The 10591-nt window shown below is 42.7% G+C and overlaps 1 protein-coding gene across 1 annotated transcript in view; it reads left to right on the forward strand.

Annotated features, from left to right (window-relative positions):
• Positions 1-5781, forward strand: part of GGT7 (gamma-glutamyltransferase 7) — a 28362-nt gene extending 22581 nt beyond the window's left edge. The window contains exon 15 of the mRNA XM_026070776.1: positions 832-5781. Coding sequence (XP_025926561.1) covers positions 832-995 — 164 coding nt within the window. The 3' untranslated portion in view covers positions 996-5781. The remainder of the gene's footprint in view (positions 1-831) is intronic.
• The last annotated feature ends 4810 nt before the right edge of the window (positions 5782-10591 follow it).

The following is a 10591-nucleotide window of genomic DNA, read 5'->3' on the forward strand; positions in this document are numbered from 1 at the left end:
TATTTAATTAATTTAATTAAACTAATTGAAAAAAATTCAAAACTTCAAAAGCATTTGTTGGTCCTAATTTGTGTGTTTGGACATTTGGCATCAACAAAACATATGTTAAGATAAATCTACAATGTATATAGCCTAAATTACTATGGGAATTCCTGTGTGTCTGAATGGTTTGTCCAGGTGCATCCCCAGTTTCATACCCTCAGAATTCTATTCATATGGAAATTATAAAACACCAAATAAAATAAACAAAATAAAAGCAGAAAAGCAAGAAACCTAAGGTAGATGGCTGAAAGAATGAGAATGACATGAAGGGGAAGTTGGGAGGCTTATCACATTTTAATTCAGTTTGTCATTTGGCAACTTGTTTTATTAACATTTCTTTTGAGCTGCCTTGCACCTTACTTTGATTAATGATTATTAACACTGCTTTTTGCAACTAAGCTCTTCAGAACAGGGACTGCCTTCTGTTCTATGAATAGAAAAATGAAAATAGATGCCAACAACATTTTCCCCTTTTTCCAAAGAGGAGGATCTTACACATCTTTAAATGATCTTCTGGATCCCCTTATTTTCCCCCACCACACAGAGCACTGCTCGCCTCTGAACACAATTATGATCACTTTCTTTCCTGATGAGACCTGAATGTCTTCTCCTTAGTGCTAGTCGATGCTGATTCTCTTCGGCCATTTGGCTCACCCTATCTGGGACACCTTCTGAAACATTTGCAGGCAGTTTCCTTCACATTGGAGATCTCACAGGAGTTAAGAGAGAATTTTGTATCACAGATAATGGTGATTTCAGTTAAGAACTCCTCTTTTAAAATCCCTACAGGTGAATTTCCTCAAGAAGATATTGAATTTCTTATAGCCAGGGGCCATCAAGTGGATAAAGTCAAAGTGGTCTCCCTAGTTCATGGGGCCAGGAGAACCAACAGTTTCATCATTGGCCTGAAGGACCCCAGGAGTGTGGATGCTGCAGGAGCCACAATTCTGTAGCAGCTCCCAGATGGTGTGTTCACTGAACAAGGCTTTCGACAGATCAACAGAAGTGATGTGCATGTTCTGAAACGGCCCCCAAAGTGGGACTACTGTATACACACTGCTGAGTAGACTCTCTGCATTCCCTACCCTGGACAATACAAGAGTGGTTGGGAAAGCAAACACATAGCCCTTTGATTTTTCTTTTTCAATAACTGAATTGCAAGCAGCTCAGTCATTGTCATAGAAATGCAGGGCACATACTCTCTTTTGGCAGTCCTGTTAATAATTTCAGTCATTTCAAAAGCCCAATTTTAGCCAGCATCTTAATTTTAATGAGCAGGAACTTTAGCAAAGGAAACAATGACAGGAACAAACAGCTGCTGTAATCTTCATCTCCATTTCTTCCCCAAATTTATTCTTTGCCTCTTGCATAAGTCAATAATTAATACAGCCAGCCTAATGTAGTGTTTGCAGGTGCCTGTAGATGGAATATCAGGAAGTCCTTTAATACTCCATATAGGCCAGCTAATTTTTATAAGCTTGCAGCCTCCTATGTTAGCTCCTTTTCACACATCACTACATACCTTGCATTTTTGGAGTAAATATTTTGAATCAAGTTCCTGCAGACTCACTGGAGGTCTGACTCAGAATTGGTTTGCCTCTTTAATGGCAAACTTGGACCAGTAATTCACTGCTCTTGTTCCCAGAACAGCTGTACCACCGTACATTGTGTAATGCAGAGCAATGGTTTTCAACTTCTAACAATTTGTGGGCCCCCCCAATAGTTTTCTTACAGAGGTTCAGGCTCCTCTGCAGTGAGTTTAAGCTTACTGGTAATGGGCTTATTTTTCTGGGATACTTTTTGGAGATATCTTAAAAGTACTCCACAAACTTGCAAGAATCCACAGACTGAAAACCAGATGGAGAGAATTTAGGCAGATTCAGGGCTTTCCTTACACTGCCTTATCTCAGCCTGCTTTGAAAGCAGAAATTGTATAATCCCTACAGAGAGGCTTGGGATTTTCTGCTTACTAAATTCATGTCTGTACTTCAGCTCAGTACTTCAATGCTGGTGGCTACATTAGAAAAGCTGAAGAGAGTGAGAGGAAAAGATGCACAACAAAGCAAAAACTACTGAGATATTTTTCTTTCCCCAACATGTAACACAGAATATAAGAATAATTCTGCATTTCTTGCACCAAACAGAATGAAAAAACTATCATCACAACCGATTGCTGCACCATCTCATTCAATCCACATTTGAACATTTCCTTCTATTTTTACTAGTAAGTTAGGTAGAGACACCTAGCACTAGATTTGTAATTTGATCATTTGTTTCCTGCAGTCTAAATTGTAATGATTTCCTTTGAGGTGCAAATGTGTCTATGGCCACTGTACATTTTATATAAGTATGTCTGCTTATGGTTGTCCTGGTCTTTCATTTGGTGATTATGCAAGTTATCCCAGACCTTCCTTCAGAGGGAAAAGGGATCTGGACCCTTGTAAATACTGATTTGTTTGTAACACACCTCCTTACGTTAGTTCCAATTTGATAAGGGGAGTGAGCAGAGCTGTTTTGAGATGGTCACTGAACTACCATAGATAATCAGACTAATCATTCCTGACATCTGTCAGCTGAGGATCTCAAGCATCTTATGCTAAGTCTTGCACGCTGTGCAGAGGAAGGAAAGAGATACTTCTATGCTCCACTGAGATGCAGCCACCCATGAGGCAAGTGAGGCAGCTATTTAGCAAACATGAACACCTCCAATATTTTATGTTACAAATAAGTCAACAGCAGAGTGTAGTCAAGAAACAGCAGAAGTACAACAGCACACTTTATCTTTGAGGAGAAAATTGTATTCTGTGTCACCAAAATGTCGTTATGGCAAGGACACAGGATTTCTTCACTGTAGAGACATAGAATGTATTTATTTATTTCTCTGTCATAGCAGCTAGCATTAATCACTGTCCAAAGATGGAATATTCATAAAAATGTACATCTCTTGTCACAGATATTTTAAGGTTTAATAGGAAAGGAGGACTGATTTCTGTGCAGTGAACCTCACTGGTGGAAATTTGGGATTTTCTGGTACAGTGACAGCATTGATCTGCTCCTCAGACATGGAGCTTTACCAAATATAACTGCAAAATAAGTGGTCAAGTAATTGTTATTACAGTACTTTGCATGGAATATTACAAAGCACTTTGAAAGATACAATTTCTACTTATTAATTGAATTCTTTTCACCAACTCACTTTTGATACTGGGAACTGAGTGTTCACTTGTGAGTTAAAGACTCCGCTCTGATTCAAAAGGGCACTTATATGCCCAAAAGTGAGATTTCAGAGTGATTATTTAGAATCTTAATATTAAGCACACTCCTAAGTGCTCTGCTGGATCACAGCCTATATTGCAGAAAAAAGAGAAAATTTAAAATAACTGGAATATGGGTCTTATGCCCTTATATCATGGCTAAGAGAAGCAAAAATATTTTGAATTATTTCCCATTTGCTCTGTTTAAAAATGCCATCAGTGTAGCACAGAGGTATTTGATACTGAAACCTTTATCAACTAATGTCTGATTGGCCCAGTGTCTCCAATACTTTAAGTCAATCTGTTGTGATGAGATCTGATGAACTTAATTTGTGGTACTAAAAAATACCTGATATTTCCTCATGTACAGGTGAGACGTTGTGAAATAAAGGGCCATATTCTAGAGAAATATGTGTGCAGAGTAACTGCATTGATTTCAACCCAGCTATTGCAGACTTCTAACTACTCAGAGGCAGAATTTGTCCTAAGACTCTGGCACCAAAGCCTGCCCCAGTGTCAGTGAGGGGCTCTGAATGCAAAATACTGTGTAAGGTGGCCAAGAGGGATCTTGAACATTTAACATAGCACTACAAAAAAATAAAGAAATGCCTTTGCCAGTTGTGACTATTACGATCTTAAAAGTGATCAGCCCATTTCTGTCCACATTTGCATTGCTCTACATCACTGCATACGATGTTTTTTACATCAGAATTAACTGAAGACAGGATCTGACTGTTAGTGTTAGCTCAATTAATCAGTGATTTCTCACAGAGGCTCAGTGCAGCCCATGACTACAGCTAACAAGCAGTGCTTCGCTAGCTTTAAATACAGTTGTTCACCTGTGCATGCCAAGCACACATTGCCATGTATAAAAGCCTAAAGGAAGGACTAGGCAAAGGCGAGGACTGGCATCAAGCAGCTTGGGGGCACAAGGACGCCTTTGGCCCCTCCACTGTGCCAGGAGCCAGTTTCTTTCCCTCACTCCCCTGCTCAGGGCCTGGACACAGCAAGCAACTGGAGCCTGCCCCACTCCCACCAGTGCGAACCAGTGCAGACGTCAGGACGTCTGCAATGCAGACATCAGTGGGGCTATGGAGGCAGTTACAGCCATGCTGCAGCTGGGATGGTGACAGGGCAGCTCCCTGTGCCAGCTAAAGAAGGAAGGGGGTCGGTCTCGCACCACCCCTTCTTGCCCTCATCACTCATGCAGCAAATCCATGCCATTCTCCCGTAAGACCAGCCTAGGAGAGGCCCGAGGCTCCCTCTGTGTTCCTGCACGGCTGCCAGCACCCCGGACACCAGCCAGTGAGCGGCTCTGGCAGCTCGTGCGCTCCCCTGCCACGCTGTCCCCCACACACCACCGCTGCCCACCCCGGCAGCACACCGCGTGGGCCGCGGCACCACGCAGGAGCTGCAAGCTGTGAGGGGCTGCCAAGGGCAGCGAGGGTCCAGGGCAGCGCTGTGGCTGCAGTGGGGGAAAAAGACGCAGGTCCCCTTTCTTCAAGCATGAGTGGGCTCCTGCGATCTGCATGGGTGCCCATGTAGCAGCTGCTTTGCTGCAGGTTTGCTAATGTCTCTCTGAATAACACCTACATTTCTTACATGAACTGCAAAACTATATTATGCATCAGAAACGCTGAGGATTTTGTAAGGTTTTTTAAAAAATCTGGCAGAGAGGGAAGAGCTGCTGTAGTACACTGATATTTTCTTTACAGCGGTTTTGGAAAGATCTTTCATACTTCAGCGGTGCACATCTGAATGTAGGCCAGAGAAAGAAGAGCTCTGAGAGGCAGAGCCAGTTTTCAGAAGAGGTAGGATAGGTATAAAAATGAAACATGTCTGTGTGAAGGTCAGAAGAGATTATACAGTAGGAGAACTCAAATACTGAAACACTGCCAGCGAAGGGCCCTCCAGTGGTCAGAACGTTTTTAGGTGCAGATTGGCCTCATAGAGATGAGCCTACCTGGAGGGAGAAAATCCTGTATGACAACAGCTACTTGGCAGCTGTGATCCTTCATGCTAATTTGAAGCAGTCAGTCCACCAGGACAGCACAGACTTCCCACCCCAGGGCTCTCAGAACTCCATCTCCCAGAAGCGGAGAGGGAGATGATAATTCCTGGGTATCCACCAGCATATCTATCAGGTTGGTAGCCAATTGCCCATCTTTCTCTTCCTTGCCACACTCACAGTTTAACAAAATGCCACAGAGATAGTTACAGACTGGCAACAAAAGTTTAATTAACACAACAGCTCTTCTCCCTTCACTCTCTATGTTAAAATGAGCACTGTACTAATTTTAGAGGAGAAATAATTTTGTTCAACTCATTATATAGTATTTAATTTTGGAAAATCTACAACTGGCTACCTATGTCTACCTATGAAAATGTCACTTTTTTCTGTACAGTATCTTTTATTTGAAAATACTGTCATTTAAAAATGCATTGTAAGTATAACCTTGATTGCTACACTTGTAAGTATAAACTTGATTGCCTTGAAATCAAATACATTCCTCTGTTCTGTTCTGCATTTCTCTCTTCTGTTCTGGCCAGACCTGTCCTGAAAAATCTCCTGTCCCAATTGTGGTAAATAGAGACGAGGCTGGATCTGAACATATTTAAGCTACATGGTGTGGGTCCAACTGTATAATAAACTCAGCTCAGCTGTGATGTTTTCTGGAGATCTGCCTACAGCTCATATCACTGCAGAGATGAGTCCACTTGTTCATACAAGACAGCAGGAAACCAAGGAGGTGGAGTTTGAAGTATCCTGTATAGCTCCTCCCACAGCTTCCTCAGACTGCAAAGTTCAATGGGAGATAGTCCCCTTTCCTACTGCCACAGTCCTCTACATCACATTATTCCCTTCTTACCACCAGATGCCTTTTGGTCTCCTGCTGCATGCATTAGCAGCCAATGAGATGAATGTCTTTCCCTAACTGCAAGATACTGGATGGTAAAACCCTCTTTTGGTTTCTCCAGCCACCAGTGCTGGGCGGAGATGCCTCACAATACTCTGTCGTCAGGGATTTCTCACTCAGACCTGTCTTTCACCTTCATGTCCCTTCAGGTCCGAGTCAGCTGAATATATGCTCTGTCCTCCCCTTACTTTCTTACACTCCTGGCAAAGCTGATTTACACCTCCTTGATAGAATGGGGAATAATTATAATCATGCAGAGTTTGTGTCTATTCGGCCTTTTACAACAGCAAGCAGAAGCGTACAAAAAAGCAGTCAGAAGATGCATATTACAAAGTCCAAAATGGATGTATGAGACACCGAGCTGCAAATGAAGCAAGAGCTTTTTCACAACCTCCATGTGTGATTAGATACAGGAAGGTTATCTACATAGAGCTTCTCAAGCCCAGATCAGAAAGTTATAGCACTTAGATCACTAGAGCAGATCTTCATGAGATATATTAATATTGCGCTTCCAGAAAACTCAGTCTGAAAATAATGCTCTGCTTGTTATTGTTTGATACAGTATACAAGATGTGTCCTGCATCAGTGTAGATATATACAAAAACAAGCAAATAAAAAAAAAAAGTTGAAGGACAATCTTGTGTTAAGTTTGTAATTAAAAAAAAAGATAGCAGAGTTTTATGGGAAAGAGATTTTTTTAAGTGATCTAACTCTGTGTGAGACTTGCTGAAATGCATTAGGCAGTTAGGAGGAAGAAGTTAAATGCATCTGGGCTGAGAAGTGCCTCCTTGCATGGAAGAAAGTATGAAGAGAAGTGTGGAAGAAAGGTAGTTCTCAGATACTAAAGAAGTCTTTCAGCTTGCAGTTTCATCAGCTTCCTCATGTTTCCAAACTGTCTCAAAAGATAGGAGCAGAGTAAGCCAAAACACAGGAAATACCTACTCTAATGCAAAAGGTTCTTGGCAAACAGAAACTCCTTTATACAAAATCAAGCATACCTAATGTTTCTCTTGTCCAGATCCTCTGACTGATGCTCCATCTCCTCTTTTGCTGACATTTCTGAGGGCATCTCTTGGGGGTGGAGGAATGGTTCTTCACTTGTCAGTAACCTCACAGGCTGAAAATGACTTTTATAAAGCAGGTTGGAGACGTTAAAGGCCTAGCCTAGCTGAGTAAGTATTCTAAGGAAAAGCACCAAAGCTGTGGTTTCCTGAAGAATACACTTCCAAAAGGAGTATGGCCGTAACTAAGAAATGCCTACTTGAGAGGTGGGTGCCTGGAAGTTGCTTATTTCTCCAGATCTCTTCAAGGTTCCCTGTTTTGCACTTGTCCACAGTTTCATCTCTGGGACCTTGACTGAAGAGGTTTTGGACTGGGAAGTGGACTTCTGGGGGACATCTTTGGGAACTATGGAACATCTTTGTGTATATCCCAGCTGATATGCACTGATATCAGAGCAGTATTGTGATGGGTACCAAAGAATACCAACACTATTACAAGCCAACACTATTGTTTTGGTTCGTCCATCACCTCACCCAGCCCCAGTCTTCACTACTTCGCCCCACCATGTTTCTTCTAAGATCTTCTTGGTCTGGGAGGGAAGAGAGGCAGGAGGAGAAGTGTGCTAGAGTTAAAAGTCCCACATCCTACAAACCAAAAAAGACATCAATAGAAACAGACATAAATTGAACAATAATATAGCAAAGAATTACTAAATGTGTGAGCTTCGTCATGGAATTTAAAGTAGCAAATGCCAACTGCAAATAGTCTGTTTGCAGCTTGCCATATACCTCCAATATTTAGTTATTAAGATAACTCATGTACTAACCCTGATGTTCATTATTTTTTGCTTTTTTATGGAAGTTTATACGTCAATTTAACAACCAGATTTTTTTTTTTCTGTTGCAAGCTATAATGACAAATGAGATGTGAGATTACTGTATTTAAAAGATTTCACAAAAAATATTACCCTCTTTTCATGTCATTAATACGGGGCATTTGGCAGTAATCTGGGTAAAGCCAGTGTGATGAGGTTTTGCAAGGCCTGGACCTAGCTGTGCAGATTCCTGGGACGGCACTATCCCTTCTTGAAGTCAGTACTCAAGTTACTAATGTTGATCATCAATCATCAATTATTTTTGCAGGATCAAGGTCTTTATATCTTCCCCAAAATATTCTCTTTAGACCTTTGATTATTTTACCTGCCTTAAATAATAGTTGCCATGTCTTTCTTTGCTTTACCACCACTGGCTCATAGCTTTCTGATAAAAGCAGCAACTGGCAGGAAGAAAATCAGACATTTCTGCACTGCCACCATCTTTCCAAATTATTTTAGCATTTCTCGCATTAATAAAGGTTTGTAGGATAAGGTGCAAATTCCTGGGTCAGTTCCATGTCCTGCAAGCTGTTCTGTGTGAGTAGATCTCTGTTGTAAAGCCCCCTGTGTTATTGTGTCTTTTTAGGAAGTAAACATCTGCCCACATGCAAGAGGACTGCAAGACTGTGGTCCTGTTCATTAACCAAATAAACAGATTAAAAAAAAAATTCACTATAGTGGCCTTTGCTGAATCTGAATCTTTCAGTTCTCTCTCTGCTTTCTTCCCCATGTCCCCAGTAGTAGACTAAGGTATAAGTTGTTGATATTTATAAAGTCTGAAATCTTCAGATGAAAAGTACTATATTCAAATTTTGTTTTCTAATAATTTTTAGTAAAGGTCTTCATTTTTCTTTATAGCTTCATCCAGGAAATACCTTTTATTAATTTACAGAATTGGATACAAAGTCTACAGCCTCCAAAGTTATCACAAGTGAAGTATCATTCATTTGAACGGTGACGCAAAGGATCTCTCCTAATGTGGAAAGGCTTGTATTGAAAGCCCGCACCGTCAAACACATCTACATACAGGTACCCACCGTCCTTTCACCTTGTGAAGGACGCATCACTTTTACTTGCAAAAAGTTGCACCAGGCAAAGAGCTACAGTATTTAGGGCTATCTAACAGGGGTCATGCTGCCCACCAGTTTCTCTCACTAGTGAGAAAAATGGCTTCAATGTAGGTTTCATGGCTTAACTTGATACAGCAATGATCTATGATCATGTGGCGCAATGCAGAACTGTTTGATGCTTCTTTCAGTAGAGTTAGGGAGGAAGCTCCCCATGCTCCCAGATGAGAAAGTTTCTCCCCTTGAGAATGCCTGGGGAAGAAACTCTGCATGAGTGGCCAGAGGAAGAGACTCTTTTCAAAGAGAAGGGGAAATAACTTTTCATCCACTTCTCTGCTGTGATCCAGTGTCCAGGACTCTCCTTCTTGCTACCTTACTTGTAGGGGTGATTTTTGTCTTCATACATGTTGGGGAGGGATATCTCTGAACCTTTCCCAATCTGCGCAAAGGAATGTTCTTCCCCACAGCTGTTCATACATGGAGGAATATCTAGAGCTTGAGCAGAGAAGGTTCCAGGCTGGTTCCATGTTCGGAAGGGGTTATGTCTTGATCCCTAAATGGAAGAGGCTCAGCCTTCCCCAAGGACACCTGCATGAAGAGGACTCCCCAGTGCCTAAAGGCAGTAGGAGGTAAGGGTCTCCCAAAAAGGGTCTGTGTGTGAGAGCATCCCACTTGGTGTGCTAATGTGTAAGAGGGTGTTCCTAGGATGTGTGTGCTTGGTAGGGCATTCCCCAGTGTCTCAGTGGAATATGGGAATCAGGCTTCTCCATGGAAGTCTTTAAAAATGAGGGGTCCTCAGAGAAGGAGATGATGGTCTTTTTCCAGAATGGTCTTTCCAAGGGTGGGAATCAAGGTGTCCCTATGGGATGTTGAGGAGGGACTCCTGAGGACATTCAGTTGTCTCTCATTTCAGCAAGGTGTACAGCCCTTCACACTCAGTATGGAGAAAGGCATCCCCAACTTCTCCATGGGGAATCAGGTTCTCCCTTTGGAAGGGTGGGTATACAACAGAGGATGGGGAGAGAGGAAACCCCATGTCTAGAGAGAGGAAGGGCACAAACCCAACCCACGACAGGAGCAGTGTGCAAACAAGCATGTGTACGGGGTGGGGGTGTCCCCACCTCTCAGGAGAGAACACCTTCCTTTCTGCATGTCTGTGCTCGGGGCATGGTGCTGGCAGACAAGCAAGGGAGGGGACACACAATATGGTGCTAGGTAAAGGCTCTCCTCCGGCTCTGTGGGAGGCCCAGTACGGGGGACTCCACAGACTCTCAGTGGGGTGAGAGGATGAGCATACCCTTCATGGGGGCCCTGGCATGTCCCCACAGGCTCTCGGGGTGAGGGGACGAGCGTCCCCTCCACGGGGGGCACGGCGTGTCCCCACAGGCTCTCGGGGCGAGGGGACGAGCGTCCCCTCCACGGGGGGCACGGCGT

The sequence above is a fragment of the Apteryx rowi genome, unplaced genomic scaffold (assembly GCF_003343035.1).
Source record: "Apteryx rowi isolate R43461 unplaced genomic scaffold, aptRow1 scaffold_318, whole genome shotgun sequence".
Taxonomy (NCBI): domain Eukaryota; kingdom Metazoa; phylum Chordata; class Aves; order Apterygiformes; family Apterygidae; genus Apteryx; species Apteryx rowi.